The sequence below is a fragment of the Salvia splendens genome, chromosome 21, assembly GCF_004379255.2.
Source record: "Salvia splendens isolate huo1 chromosome 21, SspV2, whole genome shotgun sequence".
NCBI classification, from domain to species: Eukaryota; Viridiplantae; Streptophyta; class Magnoliopsida; order Lamiales; family Lamiaceae; genus Salvia; species Salvia splendens.
Genome location: NC_056052.1, coordinates 24,404,429 through 24,420,692, shown reverse-complemented (window position 1 = coordinate 24,420,692; position 16,264 = coordinate 24,404,429). Strand labels below are relative to the sequence as shown.

General features: G+C 38.6%; 3 protein-coding genes across 6 annotated transcripts; 2 read left to right on the top strand and 1 right to left on the bottom strand.

Moving 5' to 3' along the window:
• The first annotated feature begins 30 nt into the window (after positions 1-30).
• On the top strand, positions 31-7,518 carry LOC121785545 (carbon catabolite repressor protein 4 homolog 6-like). Of its 3 annotated transcripts, none has more exons than XR_006046968.1 (15): positions 31-236; positions 417-807; positions 1,280-1,446; positions 1,589-1,654; positions 2,525-2,577; positions 3,335-3,416; positions 3,516-3,565; positions 4,143-4,224; positions 4,464-4,556; positions 4,721-4,753; positions 4,897-4,985; positions 5,081-6,029; positions 6,130-6,215; positions 6,310-6,475; positions 6,923-7,518. XR_006046968.1 is itself a non-coding variant. In XM_042184000.1 (15 exons), the coding sequence occupies exons 1-15, from the start codon at positions 150-152 to the stop codon at positions 6,986-6,988; spliced, it is 2,322 nt and encodes a 773-aa protein (XP_042039934.1). In that variant the 5' UTR covers positions 31-149; the 3' UTR covers positions 6,989-7,518. The 3 variants fall into 3 exon arrangements, 2 of the variants coding, with proteins under 2 accessions (XP_042039934.1, XP_042039933.1); XM_042184000.1 differs by having other exon boundaries at positions 6,310-6,337; XM_042183999.1 differs by having other exon boundaries at positions 6,310-6,394.
• A 3,911-nt stretch (positions 7,519-11,429) lies between these two features.
• LOC121785546 (3-ketoacyl-CoA synthase 11-like) lies at positions 11,430-13,916 on the top strand. 2 transcript variants are annotated; one of them, XM_042184002.1, is made up of 2 exons: positions 11,430-11,554; positions 12,020-13,916. In XM_042184002.1, exon 2 carries the CDS (start codon positions 12,045-12,047, stop codon positions 13,578-13,580), a length of 1,536 nt encoding a protein of 511 aa, XP_042039936.1. In that variant the 5' UTR covers positions 11,430-11,554; positions 12,020-12,044; the 3' UTR covers positions 13,581-13,916. The 2 variants fall into 2 exon arrangements, with proteins under 2 accessions (XP_042039936.1, XP_042039935.1); XM_042184001.1 differs by having other exon boundaries at positions 11,449-11,566.
• A 113-nt stretch (positions 13,917-14,029) lies between these two features.
• LOC121785552 (probable histone H2A variant 3) lies at positions 14,030-15,929 on the bottom strand. Its single transcript, XM_042184011.1, has 2 exons — positions 15,663-15,929; positions 14,030-14,529 (listed from the first exon to the last, which is right to left on the bottom strand). The coding sequence occupies exons 1-2, from the start codon at positions 15,771-15,773 to the stop codon at positions 14,233-14,235; spliced, it is 408 nt and encodes a 135-aa protein (XP_042039945.1). The 5' UTR covers positions 15,774-15,929; the 3' UTR covers positions 14,030-14,232.
• Positions 15,930-16,264: the final 335 nt, after the last annotated feature.

Sequence of the window (16,264 nt, the reverse complement as noted above, 5' to 3'; positions counted from 1 at the left end):
TTTCTATTTACAAGTTTAGGTTTTTTTAATGGTGTAAAAAATTAATTGTTTTTTATAGTTACCGTCGTCAAGACTCAAAATTGTTGAGTGAATTTATGCGTTTGTCAGTTATGAAGCTGTATGATTTTAAAGACTAGTTGATCCACTCAATGAACCGCCGCCCTTTTCCCTTCCGTTCCCTCGCCGCCGTCGCCACTGCAGATTCCGCCGCCGCCGCTATGTCCTATCGCCCACACGTAAGCAATCGCATAGCTCAATTTTTTCCGACCAATTTATTTTTCGCCTATTTGATTGAATCAGTCATTAAGCAATAGGATTTTTTTGGGTTCAAAATATAGACAACCTATCTTGATTTCCAATTTCAATAATGTAATGATAAATCTTCAAGTTGAGTTAAACCTACTGCTGTTTTACAGTTCAGAGGTGGCCGTTCTCAATTCGGGAGAGGTTACTGCGATAGGCCGGCGGGTCCCGGAGACCGACCGGAATTTGTGTCCGGCTATTCCCACTTCAGTGCGGTTCGAAATGCCAACCACAGCTTCCAGCCTAGCTATAATGCTGTCCCTCCGCCTCAGCAGCTGTATAGGCCTGGACCGTGGTTTCAGCAGCCAGGGCCACCAATGGCGCAGGCGCATCAGAACCCGGGGCCTCGCCCGTTTAAGCACCCATCGCAGGGACGGCCAGCTTATGGTAACCATCAGCAGTTCAGGCCACAACAAATGCAGCAGCAGTTCAGGCCTAGGGCCACGAAGCCTCCGGATTATAGAGCGTGGGAGTACAGCAAACTGAAACTACCTCCTCATTGTGGTAATTCTTCGTTTTAGGTTCATTTTTAATGAAATAGTAATGTTTAGTTGAACAAGTTGAATTAGTACTAGCTTTTTTGTACCTATCAACCTTCTTGTATGTGCACTAATTTCTAGTCAAACATCAAAAGGTAAGGGTTTTTCAATGTGGAAAAGTATGAGGATGTGTAATCTTACATCTTCATTCCCTTAATCTTCTTAAAAGAATGAATTTTGTTCTAACTCAAAATTCGGGATAGATTTAAGAAGTCCTGCCATGCTTTTGAATAACAGTTCATTTTTTAGAAAGACGGGAATTGGCTTGTACTCGTGTGGTTGAGAACATGAGATATTTTATTTGATATGATGGTCTGCATCCTTATTGTGTTTCTATAGACTATAACTAGTCGTACATCATGCTGCTATTTATTTTCCACCTTATGCTGCTGCAACATGTTTCAGTTTACCCTGAGTCTCTTGCTATCTTGGTGCAGAGCGATTCACTGTTCTCTCTTACAATATACTGGCTGACTACTTGGCCGCCGATCACCGGCACAAACTTTACTTTCATGTTCCTGGCTATATCATGGACTGGAATTGGCGCATGAAAAATATCATTTTTGAGCTTGGATTATGGTCAGCTGACATTTTGTGCTTTCAGGTTATCATCCTAATTCTTTTGTAGATCATGTCTTGCAATATTTTGATGGCTGGGTCAGGCTGACATTTTCCTCTTTAGTAGCTTTGGAAAATACGTACTAATCATCTCTTAACTTGATTCACATTTTCATTTGAAAGTCCAGGAGGTTGATAGATTCCAAGACATAGAAGTGGAACTGAATCAACGTGGATACAATGGCATTTGGAAGGTCACTTGAATTTTTTTTATTTTTTTTTGCATCAATGTTTTACTTGGAAAATTCTTATTTGCATTAATTATTGTATTAACTATGGGTCGTCGCTGATGCATTTTGTGTTAATTATTGGATACTTGAAGTTGATTGACAGATTGTGTTGTCCTTCTAGGTAAGCTTTTAGAATTAGATTAGTCCCTACTCCCTAGATTTCTGGTAGACTAAAACTAAGATAATTACTATCGAAAAATTTATTGAATAATGATTTGTTGGTTTTTGGTGACTACATTGAAAGTTTGAAACTCATTTAATCATTTTTACTGCAAATGGAGCTAAGGAGAGTACTAGCTTTTTATTATGGTGGTACCTTATGGCCAAAAACATAGATAAGGAGGTGCATTTATGAATCGCTAAACCCACGCTTCTATACAAAAGTTCTTATTTTCTACATGTGTGTGCATGTATTTCATTGTCTACTTTCTTATTTGGAGTAAGCGCTTATGTCGGAGGTAGCAGTGAACAAGAAATCTTATCTTGATGACTCGCTGTAATTTATCTTTGTTATGGTACATTTTACTTGTATATAACTGGTTGTCTAATAACCACAAGGAACTTGATCATCAATGACCAAAAATAGTTTCTATTACTGGAGGATATTGTGTTTACATTAGTTGAATCATAGATATCACTCAATTAGGTTTTTTATTCATATTAATTTCCAATTTTGTATATAAATCTTGTTCAGAATTTCTTTTGGAGGCTATGGAAGTTTGTAACTTTGACTCCAGAGTCCAGAGTTCTAAACTAACACTTTTCTTAGAGAATGTTTTAATAGAGTGATATATCCGAACCATACTAGATAATCACTTTTTTATTTACTTTTAGATGCGAACTGGTAATCCTGTTGATGGTTGTGCAATATTTTGGCGTGCTTCAAGGTATGAACTCCCAGTTTATTGTTCATTTGAAAGTATTAGGAAGCACTTATTTTGGCCTTTAATATAATTTTGTTAGCTTCTCAATTGCATCTAGGTTTTAGTGCTTCTACTCTAAGGGTTATATTTGAGGTTTTACTTGCTCATTTACATACTTCCCTTTAATAGAGTCAACATGTAGCCCCTTAAGTGTGAATTGACACAACGTATATAGGTTTAATAATCTTCATGTTTTGTCGGAAATAATTTGTTCTCCAAGTAAGTGGTTGTGATTATTATTCGTGTACTGTGACTAATATCCATGTGATTCAACTTGAATGCTTTTGTCAGTCTAGGAATTTCATAATGACATTAACTTACATCCATAGTCTGCATTTCATTCATCCACGGAATAACTGCAAAAGCGTACCTGTAGTTTAATCAGCATGTGTTTGTTTCAGCTACAAATTTGGGGTACAAGGACAACACCCAGTCCAGTCCGTATTATCACCGAATAAAGTTATTATTTAATTTTAAATATCACTTTTCCGTTAGCATATGCTGACATCTTTTCTCGGTTCAGTTTACATTGTTGAAACTGTTACTTAATGAGCTGTGCAACTTTTCTTTCCAAAACTGCTAATTTTAGTAGTAATTTGTATACCAATTTACTACTTTGGCACTTCTATGTATTTCATTGTCACTTATTCCTGAAAGATCTAAGCATGTTTAAACTGAAATATACCTTGTAATGGAATTAATCAAGTGTATTATGTTTTAGATTCAAGATGATTTTTGAAGAATCTTTTGAATACAGAAGGTTTGGCCTTCGGGACAATGTTGCTCAAATATGTGTGTTTGAGGTACACAGTTTCAGTTTACTTCTGAGCACACAACAACTAGAGTGAGACTATAGTGATGTATTCCTTTCATTTAGCATCATCTTTTTTCTTGTTGAACAGTCTCTGAATGGGTCGGGCATCAGTAGTGGGGCGTCTACCCTGTCAACAAGGCAAGTTGTATTAATCACTCTGTTTTTTTGTTCTTTTCTCTTTCTTTTTTTGCAACATTGGTACCTCAAACTGTGCCTCGTAAGTATGAAATTATCACCTTTATCATCTTGTGAACAATATGATTCAAAGGTTAATTACCAATTTCTTGACCAAGAGTATAACAAAGACAATGGACCATTCTTTGAAAGGGCAGCTAGATGTTGTATTAATATGATGAGAATTCTGATTCTTTATCCTTTAAGGAGTAGTTTGCTTATTGATTTTTACTAATTATACCATGAACTAGTGAGAATATGCATTATGACATGTTCTGTATCCGAACTAGTATTTATTATTTGTGAATCAAGTCAGATGTTGCTTCCAGCATCACGAAAACTGATATATTATCTGTTGTGTGAACTGGATGCAACACCCTTTGGTTTGAACCCACAACAAGAGAGATATAAGAAGACAGAGAAGAATTGAGTGGATTTCGTGGTAGATGAACAGTATATAAGTTGTCATGATTGTTGGTGCTTTTGTTATTCTTACAACAATACTTCTTATGCTAAAGCTGGCCAAGATCTTCTATTGCAGTTCAGCAAGCTCTAACAGAGTTGTTGTCTGCAACATTCATGTGCTTTTCAATCCTAAAAGGGGAGATATTAAGCTTGGACAGGTACAATTGCTATCTTTATGTGGTTTGACTTTGGCATCTGATATGACACTAACTGTGCAGCTCTCTGGTGCACCGTTGGTTGACGTACTTTTGTCACTTCACTTGATAATGATGCATGCTTAACTTGTAGTATTTCTGCTATAATGAACCACCTTATTCTAACCCATCATATGCCACGAACGGTTTGAGTCTCTTGAAAGGCCTGCTACATATATCATGGATTTGATTTTTGTTGTCAGATCAGGGTCCTCCTCGAAAGGGCAAATGCTGTTTCTAAGCTTTGGAATGATGCTCCCGTAGTTATTTGTGGAGACTTTAACTGCACTCCCAAGGTTGTTTGCTTGTTCATACATTGGAATATCATGTTATCTTAATATTTCTTTTACTTCTGCATCTTATATAATTTTGGATCTAAACTAACCAAACCCTGTATTGGTGGTCTATCACTGAATTTGGATGACCTTTACAACACCTTTTTGGCTTATTTTTCCTCCAGAGTCCCATGTACAACTTTATCAAAGATAATGAGGTATTGACTTAAATTTCTTTGTACTTTTTGCTCCTTATCTTGTTTGCTTTCTTTCATTAGATGAATACTAGGACAGCCTTATTCCCAACCCATGGATCATATTGCAGCCCTAGGTTTGATGCCTTTTCAATATCTTACTGCAGCTAGATCTGTCAAAAGTGGCTCGTGACAAGGTCTCTGGACAAGTCTCCGCTGAAATAAATCGACCAGCACCTGCTTATCCTGATTTTCGGTATATGTTTGTGTGCTGGTTAGGTGATTTTCCTTATGTGGCCGTGAAATCTCATTGGCGATCATTTGAATTGGTGTGTCTGTTTCGTGATCCAGGGCAGAACGTGCTGCTACTTTTATCCAAGCTCCAGCAGCCGACTCTAAAAGAGTAGAACAACAAGATTTGCCTTTAAATGCTCAGGAGTTTCCCCGTACTAACTTTTCCAGTAGTCCCCGTTCTGCAGGAAGCCACTTTCAGCCTGGATCTTCGATTGTGGCTGAGACTGATTCATGCTCTACTGTAGAAGACAGAAAACAACAAATTAATGACTTGCCTAACCATGATGCTGTAGAAATTTGTGCCAGTGAGGGCATGTCAAGTCCACCTATCCCTCATAATGTTTTGAATCAAAGTGTTAGTAAAGTTGAAGGTGGCATCGAGTCTCCTATTTTGTGCGATAAGGGAACGGATGAAATTTCTATGTTGGAGTCTTCTAGTAAAGATATCCACTCTCGGACAACTGAAGGAGGAGAATATGTAGCAGATTTGTTATCTGAAACCCCAGATAACCATATTCAACACCAGGGCTTGTCTGGAAATCATTCAGATGATCTTTCTATCACTTTGAACATTAACTCAGATTCATCTGACAATGAGGGCCCTTCGAACAATTCTGGTGAGCCCAATTCGTCCGAGCATGAAGCTGTTGCAATATCTGCTTCAGCTTCAACGGGGGAGGATAAGACATGCAGTGTATCTTCTACCCTCAAATCTACAAGTTCTGATAACATACTGGATCAGAAATTTGAGACCTTGTCACTCGATGAAGTAGTTAATGATGCTACACAGAAAGTCTTTGAAGATTCCGAGTCATTCTTATGCGAATTGCATTCTAAAGATGCTAGTTCCCCCAACCAAAAGCAGGAGAATGTCTTTGGTACAGAAAAGTTCCGATTCAGTCCATCTGCTTGGACTCCAGCAGAAATAGAACTGGCAACTGGCAGGGCAGACTGTAAGGTCATGGAGCACCCTTTGAAGTTGACAAGTGCATATACAGAAGTTGAGGTATCTTTATTATAGCTATTGTTTGCTTTTTTGTGTTTAGGATGCGTAATGTGTTTGATCTTCAATCATGTATGTTGGGTACAACGTTTTGCTCCTGCAGAGTTCTTCGGAATTAAGAGATTCCAGTGGTGAGCCATATGTCACCAGCTACCACAAACTTTTCTCAGGCACGGTTGATTATATATGGTGAGTCATGAGCCGCTTCGCATCTTTTGATATTCATCTCTGTTGGAAACTGCTTCATGTGCTGATATAGTTTATTATCATCCAATGATGCCAGGCATTCTCAAGGTCTAGAAACTGTAAAGGTGCTTGCTCCAATTCCCAAGCATGTTATGCATCAATCTCGGGGATTTCCCACGAAGGTTTAGTTTCTAAAACAATCCGTGCAGGCTGTTAAACAGCGCTGTCTCCATTTTAAGGGAGTTGCCCCCCTTCTTAGATAAGTAACGTTTCTGCAACATCTCTGATTTAGTCGAAACCATGCCAGATAGTTCAATTTTCTTGATGATTTCTCATTTCTAGCATACACGGAATATGAATTTAAAATATAGTCTATGAAAATCTCTCTTCCAAGATGAATTTTGTGCGGTTGTGAACTCCACAAACAAGACAATCGATTTTTTCTATATTTCAGACAGCAGCAATACCTATAAGCAAATTAGCAATCATCTGCATATGAGAATTCATGACTGATGAAACATTGCTGTTTTTGAGCATGCATGAATTCTACTATTCTGGTTCATCCTCACAGCGTTTTCTAGCCTAATAGAAGCTCGATAATTATATGGTCGAAAAGCATCCTTACATCCCCAGGAGCTATCTTAAGACATGGCATGTGCATACACTGATCTTTCTATTAATGCTCAACTTGTAATGGTTTGTGTTTCCAGAAATGGGGAAGTGATCACATCGCACTGGTTTCGGAATTTGTCTTCACCAAAGGTATCTCCTCATAGTCTCCCGCGCCAAATATAACATATACTACACATCAGTTGCAACTCCCGGGCAAGGTAAGGCATTCTCCCAGCATTAGCTTTTGCACTATCGTTTCGCTGTCTCAATTTTATTTAATCACTACTAATAACTGGAGAGTTAGTTCTTGGATGACTTCTTCCAAGATTTGAGCTTGAACCTTTTGTCCATGTTGAATAGTATTTATTTTTTTCAAAATTTAGTTGAAGTCAAGATAGGAATGAGTAGGAAGAGAGGCACCACATGTGATCACGTTGTAAGAATAATGTATAGACGAATGGGGAATAATTTGAAAATATTGATGTATGAAATTTAAATGAGACCACCAATGTTTGAGAACACAAAACGTTGTCGTTTTGCGGAGCTGTGTTGCGTCGCTTTTAGCTTAGAAAGAAATGACACAGCTGTGCTTTGTCTCTCTGTCTGTCTGTACTGTTCCACCTTTCAACTATTGCCAAAAATGTGGGGTCTATTATTGCTAATTCATTTCTACAGTATAGTAATTATATTTAAATTTTTTGAGTTTTATATTTGAATGATTGAATTCTTTAATTTTATTTACTGGAGTATTACTAATCTTGGTCAAACTATTAGTTTCGTGAAAATGAAAATTAGGGTGCTCAACAATCAACGTAGTGAGAAATGAGCAAACATGATTTTGACATTGCCATTTTGTCCCAGAAAATAGAAAGGAAATGGTGTGTAGTATAATTTTAGTTGTAGAATATTGCCAAAATACACTTGGCATTACTAAAATTAGTCGTAATCTATTTTTTTAAACTCAATCCAGCCATATCTTTGCCATATATGACCGGACTTTGTATTTTCATTCAGATTGTACACATATAATAATAATAATAATAATAATAATAATAATAATAATAATAATAATAATAATAATAATAATAATAATAATAATAATAAAGTAAACAGTTGAAAATTCGAAGGAAAGTGAACGAGGAAGGAAATAGGAATATGTGCAGATGAAATTTCATTTTCGAATAAAATAAAATAACAACTAGTCAAACAAGTAGTCATACTCCCTCCGTCCCGTGTTACTTGCACTTATTTCCTTTCTGGGCGTCCTGAGTTATTTGCACTCTTTCCATTTTTAGTAAAAATTATCACCTACAGCCGTAATATTTGACTTTGCTATACACTCATTCCTTAATCTCCGTGCCAAAAAGGAAACGTGCGAGTAGTGCTGGACGGAGGGAGTACAAATTATTAATAATGACATTTCCAATAATTGAGGTCTGTGTTAAAGATTTCTTTTTTTATCTTTTAATTTATCATAGTTTCTTCTGACAGTTCTAATTACTATTGAGTTTTGTGTTTTTACTTATCCAAGTTTCTTCTGACATTTATTTTCTATCAAAATAAACAAATCCGTATGAATCAGTAACTAGTGAAATAATTTCATACTGTAATTCATATGGTACTCCATTAATTAAAAATATAAATAAATTTTTTAAATAATTTAAAATAACTACTTGGTCTATTCAACTATACATCATGACATATTACTATTGAAATTTGAAATTTTGAATAGACAGCAGAATCCAACTTCAAAGAAGGTTGACCAAGTCGCCTCTTTAGCCGCCCTTGACATTTCCATTACAATTAACGGATATTTTTATTAAGTTAATTACTTTCTTAATTGTGAATTATTCCATTTCTTGTCCCCTTTTAATTGATATCCTGGTTGTTTAACAGCTACTATATGATTAAATTGATTCACAATGTAATGAATATTGCATACATAATACAACTGAATAAATAAAATTCCTATAAAAATCGTACTAATTACAAATGTATAATCACTACTAACCACACACTACCTCATATTCCTTATCCTATTCATTTACATAATTCATAATTAGAAATTTCAAATTACTGCCAACTTATTTGGAACAAAAACTTTTACTTAGTGGGGGCTTAGAGCATCAGCAGTGGCGCGGAATTCCCGGCGGAATTTCCCGCGGAATTCCCAAAAACACTTTCTGCCACGTCATACAGACTTCCCACTACACTGCCACGTCATAAGGACTTCCCACTGCACAGTGGCGGACATCCCCAAGGACTTCCCGAAGTACATCCCACAATTAAAAAAACCACAAATTCACAAATTAAACAATTTCCGGAATTAAATAATTTACGGAATTAAAATTTCGACACAAATAGGGAAAAAATTCCATTAAATAAAAAAGTCCGAAAAGTACATTTCACCAAATTAAAAAAATATTTCAATAATTAAAAACTACATCAACGACGACCCCTCCGCTGTCATACTTCTTCAATAATATCGTTCTGGAGTCGAACATGGACTTCTCTTTGGCACATGTCGACAAATGCACGGACTCGATCGACATCGTCATGGGGTATCCCCATGCGTACATTGCTAATGGTCACGTCGTGGCTTGGACCCGCAGCACCAACATCATCATTGGTCCAATCAGTCATTGCTGGACCTTCATCTTCGACAATCATGTTGTGCATGATAATACATGCGTACATGATGTCGGCGATGCTGTCAATATACCACAGCCGTGTTGGACCCTTCATTGTCGCTCATCGAGCCTGGAGCACACCAAATGCTTGTTCCACATCTTTGCGCGCTGCCTCCTGGCGACCCGCAAAATATATCTTCTTTTCTTCTGCTGGGCATCTGATCGTCTTCACAAAGACGGGCCACATAGGGTATATCCCATCCGCCAAATAATATCTCATATTGTGCTGGTTGTCGTTGGCGACGAAGTTGACGGCCGGACCAACGCCCATGCACTGCTCGTTGAAAAAGGGCGACGACTGGAGAACGTTGATGTCGTTGTTAGACCCGGCTACTCCAAAATAGGCATGCCAAATCCACAACCGGTAGTCAGCTACCGCTTCAAGGATCATCGTGGGATTCTTAGCCTTGAAACCAGTAGTGTACATCCCTTTTCAGGCAGCGGGGCAGTTCTTCCATTCCCAGTGCATACAATCTATGCTGCCTAACATCCCCGGAAACCCGTGCTGATTCCCGTGCATATCCAGCAGAGCCTTACAATCTTCGGGGGTAGGCCTCCAAAGATACCTATCCCCAAATATCTCCCTAACGCCCTGACAAAAATACTTCAGGCAATCGCGGGCAGTCGTCTTGCCGATGTGAAGGTACTCGTCGAACATGTCGGCAGCGCCTCCGTATGCCAGCTGCCTGATTGCGACAGTGCACTTCTGAATCGGCGTGTGGCCAGGTTTACCAGCCGCATCCTCCCGCACCCTGAAATACCCGTATCGAAGCTCTAAAGCGCCTACGATACGCAGAAAGAGCGGACGATGCATCCTAAACCGTCGCCGGAACAGGTTCTCCCCAAACCATGGCTCCGGCGCAATGTAATCCTCATACAACCGAGCGTGGGCAGCGAGGTGGTCCCGGGGTATTATAGTTCGACGATGGATGGGTCGAGGTACCGCTGGCGCCAAGGCCGATTGTTCCTCCCTCTCCACTGATTCCCGCACACGTGCATGAATCAGACGCATCATGTGTTCATAATGCCCACCACTACCACTACCACTACCACTACCACTACCACTACCACTACCACTACCAGCTATTCTGGATATATAAAAGAAATGTAAAGAGAGATACTCGTTAATACAAGTGGTGCGAATGAAATGAAGTTCAACGGGGCGTATTTATAGAAATTTAAAAAAAACATTTAATGCAATAAACGGGAATTCCGCGCAGACATCCGTGAGAGTCAATGCAATGGCGGACGTCCGCGCGGCGTCGCGAAGGAATTCCGCGTAAACGCCGCGGAACTGCGGTATCCTCGACGGAATTCCGTATCCGTGCATACCATGCACAATGGCGGACGTCCGCCATGAAATTCCGACACGCCAGTCGGAATTCCGCCTGGACGGACGCCATTGCTCATGCTATTACCTCATATTCCTCATTCAATCCACTCATTTATTCTCTATTTTTTATTACTACTATTTTATTCTAGAATCACATTCCAGTATTCTTCCTCTGAATAAATATGTATTAGTAGTAAAATTTGGTATGTATGCCCTCTAAATCAACACTATTAAAAAAGATAAAAATAATTATGAAATAACAGAAAATTTTCAGATAGGGACGAAATTGAAAAAAAAAATCAACTAATGATATTCTAAATATATTTCTACTTTATCAATTTTGCTTTAAAATCGTGATATTATTTACAATTTATGAATATATTTGGTTGAGATAATTTTATTTAACTTATTATTTAAGATTTTGACTTAAAAAAAATACTAGCAGCCATACCGACTCATACGCTTATAATCGTATAATCAAACAAATCGACATCAAATAAAACAAGTAAAATATTTAATTCTAAATACAATAATATTGTTTCTAGAAGAAATTTAAAATGTATACACAGAATACAACACAACATGCATTCAAATCAACAGCATTTGGTATTATAATTGACTCAAGCTTCTTCTCCTCTCTCAAAAACTCCCTCTCTCTCTCTCCGCTCATACGATCGGTTTCTTCCGGAGATTTATAGGAGAAAACGGTGAGCTTTTTGGTATGATGCCCTATCTTTCAGCCTTCTCTTGCGATAACCTGAATCCTGTTTTCAGTTTTTCACCATTTTTTTCTGAATTTATTCTGCACGAGCATTGATGGTAAAGTCAATTTCTGATGTCGATATGTGAATCTTCTGCATCACTACCTCCGTTTCTTATTTCGTGACGACGTGCTCTTGATTTTCTATGTATTTTCTCAGTTTTTAGCTGCATTACTGTTTTGTTTGTAGAGACGGAGCAGAAAAGTAATAACTGTCTAGGGATTTTGGTTTTTTATGAATAAGTATTTGAGTAAATCTGGAATTATTAGAGAAATATGCTGTTTAGATCCAATTTTTTAGTATTAGGACTTTTCCTACTCTGAAATCTTACGGTGCGTGGTTTTGCAATTAAATTCTAAGATTTTTAGTGTTTCAATTTCCTGACCTCAAATTTTCCTTGTATGTTTCCAGAGAGTTGGAGATTAGATAGTGGAAAATGAGTGAAATGAAGGCTAGCACGCCTTTGATTCCGGCCTCGTCTTCAAATAAGCTCCCTGATTTCAAAAAATCGGTGAAATTGAAGTATGTGAAGCTTGGATATCATTACCTCATCACTCATGGAATGTACCTATGTTTGTCTCCTCTGTTGGTGATCGTTGCGGCTCAGCTGTCCACATTTTCTCTCCAGGACCTTTATGTGCTTTGGGACCACCTCCGGTTCAATCTCATATCAGTTATTGTTTGCTCCACCCTCTTGGTCTTCTTGACGACTGTGTATTTTGTCAAGCGTCCTCGCCCTGTCTATCTTGTGAATTTCTCGTGTTATAAGCCGGATGAGGATAGGAAGTGCACCAGGCAGATTTTCATGGAGAGGTCCAAGTTGACTGGCAATTTCACTGATCAGAATCTTGAGTTCCAGAGGAAGATTCTTGAGAGGTCAGGCCTTGGTGAGGATACTTACCTCCCTGAGGCTGTGCTCAGGGTTCCACCGAATCCTTGTATGGCAGAAGCGAGAAAAGAAGCCGAGATGGTCATGTTTGGTGCAATTGATGAGTTGCTTGCGAAGACCTCTCTGAAGCCGAAGGATATTGGGATTTTGATTGTGAATTGCAGCCTTTTCAATCCCACTCCCTCGCTGTCTGCAATGGTTATCAACCATTATAAGCTGAGGGGGAACATTATTAGTTATAATCTAGGCGGGATGGGTTGTAGTGCTGGTTTGATATCAATAGATCTTGCTAAAGACCTGTTGCAGGTGCACCCCAACACTTATGCTCTGGTTATCAGCATGGAGAACATCACGCTCAACTGGTATTTCGGAAATGAGAGATCCATGCTCGTTTCCAACTGCCTCTTCCGTATGGGAGGTGCTGCCATTTTGCTGTCAAACAAAAGATCTGACTACTGGAGATCCAAGTACCGGTTGGTGCATACAGTCAGAACCCACAAAGGTTCTGATGACAAATGTTTCTCCTGCGTCACGCAGATGGAGGATCCTAACGGTAAGGTAGGAGTTTCTCTGTCGAAGGATTTGATGGCTGTGGCTGGTGATGCCTTAAAGACCAATATCACAACGTTGGGCCCTCTTGTGCTACCCATGTCCGAACAGTTGCTTTTCTTCGCCACATTGGTGGGGAAAAAGTTGCTGAAGATGAAGCTGAAGCCGTACATCCCGGATTTCAAACTGGCCTTTGAACACTTCTGCATCCATGCTGGTGGAAGGGCTGTACTCGATGAACTGGAAAAGAATCTTCAGCTGTCCGAATGGCACATGGAGCCTTCAAGAATGACTCTATACAGGTTTGGAAACACTTCCAGCAGCTCCCTCTGGTACGAACTGGCATATTCGGAAGCCAAGGGAAGGATCAAGAGGGGAGACAGGACGTGGCAGATCGCCTTTGGATCTGGTTTCAAATGTAACAGTGCTGTGTGGAAAGCTCTCAGGACTATAAATCCAGCAAAGGAGAAGAGCCCGTGGATTGATGAAATCGACAAATTTCCCGTTGAGGTTCCCAGGGTCGCAGCTATATGATTCCTATTCCTTGTTCTTCAACTTGCAGCAAGCTACTAACCGAATTGCAGATTTGCAGTAACCTTGTTTTCTTCTTTCGATTTCTTATGCAAATGCAAGTTTGGCATGAATTTATTGTTGGTAGGTGCTAAGAATTGGAAGGCTTGTTTGTATTTTATCTCCAATTAGAATTGATCTGAGCTATCATTTTTTGGCTTTCTTGGAGACAGGAGGGGTGATGTATTTAGACGATTGGAGCTACCTTAACAGGATACTAGGCTTCTCATTTTGACGAAACTGCAGTCGGAATATGTATTAATTTAATCTCTTGATAATGAATTTCTAATTTTTATTCAACTTGTTTAAGATAAAAAATGCTTCTTGCCATCATTCTACAAAATTTGCAAGTTCTTCAACGAATGTATTCATTTTGCAAGTAACACAATTACAAAGACTGAGAGACAAGTAACTGCAATCAATGTAACACGCTTAACATAAATTTAAGGCTATGTCATGTTGCATGCTCTTTTATGGAAAATACATTTGCAACGGAAGTCTGCTGAAACGTCTCTTGAATTCTTGAACAGAATCCAACCAACTACTAGAAGTTCTAAACATGTAGACAGCCTAATCCTAGAACGTTAAACAGACCCTGCTTCTGCTAATTGTTGTCTCATTCCTTGGAAGATTTGTTGATGAGCGACTTGTGTATGTGGGGGATCACACCACCACCAGCAATGGTTCCTTTTATGAGGGTATCGAGCTCCTCATCACCACGAATAGCCAGCTGGAGATGTCGGGGTGTGATACGCTTCACTTTCAGATCCTTACTAGCATTCCCAGCCAACTCCAACACTTCAGCAGTTAGGTACTCTAATATGGCTGCAGAGTAGACAGCAGCAGTGGCACCTACTCTTCCATGAGCAGTGGCTCGCTCCTTTAGGAGCCTATGGATACGACCAACAGGGAACTGCAAAGGAAAAAGGTTTGGGACATTCGTTATATAATAAGTACTACAAGAAGAATATAATTCTTTTTCAAGAAATCTGAGAGATAAAGAATCCTGATCTTTTACCACTTCGACGAAATCAAAAGTTATGATTTTGAAATATATGGTTAGCTTGCAAGACAAAAATTACAAAACTGCACCTTGATTTTGAGGTATGTGAGATCTACAAACAAAGTTCAAATAACATAAAAAGCACGAATACAATGCCATGGGTTATATCTGTGCCATGTCAGCTACTTCATACTTGCCATAAGAAAGCATTCATTCCATGTTTGTCCATTCATTCAGATTGTCTCATGTACAAGGCTCAGTAACTTGAAGTATTGATATTTTGATCTATAATAAAAAAAGGTTTTGCAATTACATTGAGCAAATTAACTTGAACTAGTTGAGCAAAAAGGTCATAGTGAAGCGCAATGCAGGTCAAACATGTTTAAGAATCGTCTACCTGAGCAATCAAGACAGCTGAAACAGCTCATTGACATAAGTCATCACTAACTGATGACTCAACTGGTACTGTATATCACCACAATTCTAGGTTAAACATTTTGAGAAACAATCAAATGTGCAATCTCAGTCCCATTTACTACTCCCAATATCCATATTTTCAACTATGAGAAGCACAATACTGCACATCTATCTAAGCAGAAAATCTCTGTGTATTCTCCAAGCTGCATCTCATCATTTTATTTAAATCACATGAAAAAGCTTTTTGCAAACCTATTTCCCACTTCTATTTGAAAATTAGGAAAGGCCCAACCGATTTACACGGGTTTCATCTCTTCTACTTCAGCTTTCTTCATATATACATGACCCCAGTGGACCAAACCAGTCTTATCTACAATTCCAAGCCCATTCTGCCCAGAAAATTAATCAATATGTAAGCTCACGCCAGAAAATCACTAGTAATTACTCGACAACCTGCATATCTAACAAGACTAAGACCGTGGACCGCACAGCTCACAATTAAATAACATGGATAAAAGGATTAAAATAATACATTCACAAAGTCAAACAATCGACACAAAATTCACGCGAATTGAACTAAAACGATGCGAGAATTCACGAATTCGAAAAATAAAAAGGAAAAAAACCTGAAGCCCGGCGCGAGAAGAGCGAGATATAGGTTTCTTCTTGTCCTTATCTTTGTCTTTGGAAGCAGGAGTTTTCCCCGTCAACAACCCCTTAGCTCCTTTCCCCGACATTCTCTAATTCACGTAGATCTGAGAATCACACAGGAAATTCAGTTGAGAACCGGAGCTCTCGCTCTCTACAGAAGATTATCGCGACTCGACTTGACTCGACTCGTCACGACGACGATTTCTCTCTCTACGAAAGAACTGTTTGGATTGGGTGTCGGCGATTTTCGATATATTTTAACTGGGTTGGGGCCCGGATTCGTATTTATGTCCATATTCGCCAATCGGGTCGGTCAAGTCGGGTTCGCGAATACGGCCCAATTTTTATGTACTCATATTTTGAAAGTTATTTAAATATCTCAAGATGTGAAGCCCAATTCTGTGACTAATTTGCACCTACTAGCCCAATAATAATAATTCTTGATTTATTTGAGGCTTTGAGTCGAGTTCGATTGATTTCAGGATCTCTCTTACTTAGATATTTATAAACTATCAATAATAGTATTTTTTTTTCATTCTAGGTTATTTATAAAAATTAGTTATCTTCTATTTTGGAT